Source organism: Gracilinanus agilis, unplaced genomic scaffold (genome assembly GCF_016433145.1).
Source record: "Gracilinanus agilis isolate LMUSP501 unplaced genomic scaffold, AgileGrace unplaced_scaffold51283, whole genome shotgun sequence".
In the NCBI taxonomy this organism is placed as follows: domain Eukaryota; kingdom Metazoa; phylum Chordata; class Mammalia; order Didelphimorphia; family Didelphidae; genus Gracilinanus; species Gracilinanus agilis.
The window spans coordinates 1-1,066 of NW_025386114.1; the positions used below are offsets into that span (position 1 = coordinate 1).

The window sequence follows — 1,066 nt, forward strand, 5'->3', positions numbered from 1 at the left end:
GGGCCCCCTGACTCCCTAGACTTGAATTCTGAATGGAGGGTGGGCCGGGGGCCCCTCTGGAGGGTTCGGCCTCGGCGTCGGCTGACCGAGGCTGCTCTGCAGACTGCTGGGAAGACCCCGAAGCTGACCCGGCAGCCCTCCATCGAGATGCCCAGCATGACGGTGGCCAACTCCAAAAGCCTGTGGGAGACGGGCGAGCTGTTGGCCCAGACCTCCCCCAGGACCCCTCCGTGCAAGGTAGGCACCCATGGGACCCGTGGGTGGGCTCGGGGGGCATCTGGGAGGGCTTCCTGGTAGCGTCGGGCTGGGCAGCGTTCAGGGGCACCGAGGTGGGAGGGGACAGATTGGAGAGCCGGGAGGACGCCGAGAAGGACGCTGCCTGGAGAGCCTCGAATGCCGAGGCAGAGGTGCTAGACCTCGGTCCCCTAGGAGGAGGGACCTAGAAAGGGTGATTGAGCAGCAGAGGGACCCGAGTGCTCGCTGCAGAGGCCCCCCTCTTCCTAGGACATCGTGGCTGGAGACATGAGCAAGAGGAGCTTCTGGGAGCACAGAGGAGGCGGCAAGACTTCTTCCACCGTCAAGGTGCCTGCTGGGGGCGGGCACACGGGGCGGGCAGCGGGCACCGTGCCCGAGGAGGCAAGCCTTTGGCAGGGAGAGGGGGCGGAGAGGCACGAAGGCCCGCTGGGGTCTGTGGCCGTACCCGAGAATCGGTCAAGGCTGGGAGGAGAGAGCTGTGAATGTGGGAGGCCTGCTTGGAGGAGGCGCCCTGACTTCTGCCCTGTCTCCGCAGAGCACCCCCTCTGGGAAGCGGTATAAGTTTGTGGCCACCGGGCACGGCAAGTACGAGAAGGTGCTGCTAGACGAGGGGGCGGCCCCCTAGGCCTCGGGCAGCCAGCTGCTCCGGTGAGTCCCCGGCTCGGGGCTGGGCACGGGGAGGCCGTGGCAGAGGCCCTGGGGCTCCGGCGGGCGGCAGAAGGAGGCTTGGTGAGGGGCGACCCCCCATCCTCTGGGGAAGAACCCCCCCCCAGCCTAGCATCTCGGCTCCAAGGAGGGGGGCCTACGAGGA

The 1,066-nt window shown here is 68.0% G+C and overlaps 1 protein-coding gene across 1 annotated transcript; it reads left to right on the forward strand.

The window, feature by feature from the left end:
* The first annotated feature begins 99 nt into the window (after positions 1–99).
* On the forward strand, positions 100–901 carry LOC123255750 (lymphocyte-specific protein 1-like). The gene is made up of 3 exons (XM_044684489.1): positions 100–237; positions 505–582; positions 791–901. Exons 1-3 carry the CDS (start codon positions 148–150, stop codon positions 878–880), a joined length of 258 nt encoding a protein of 85 aa, XP_044540424.1. The 5' UTR covers positions 100–147; the 3' UTR covers positions 881–901.
* The last annotated feature ends 165 nt before the right edge of the window (positions 902–1,066 follow it).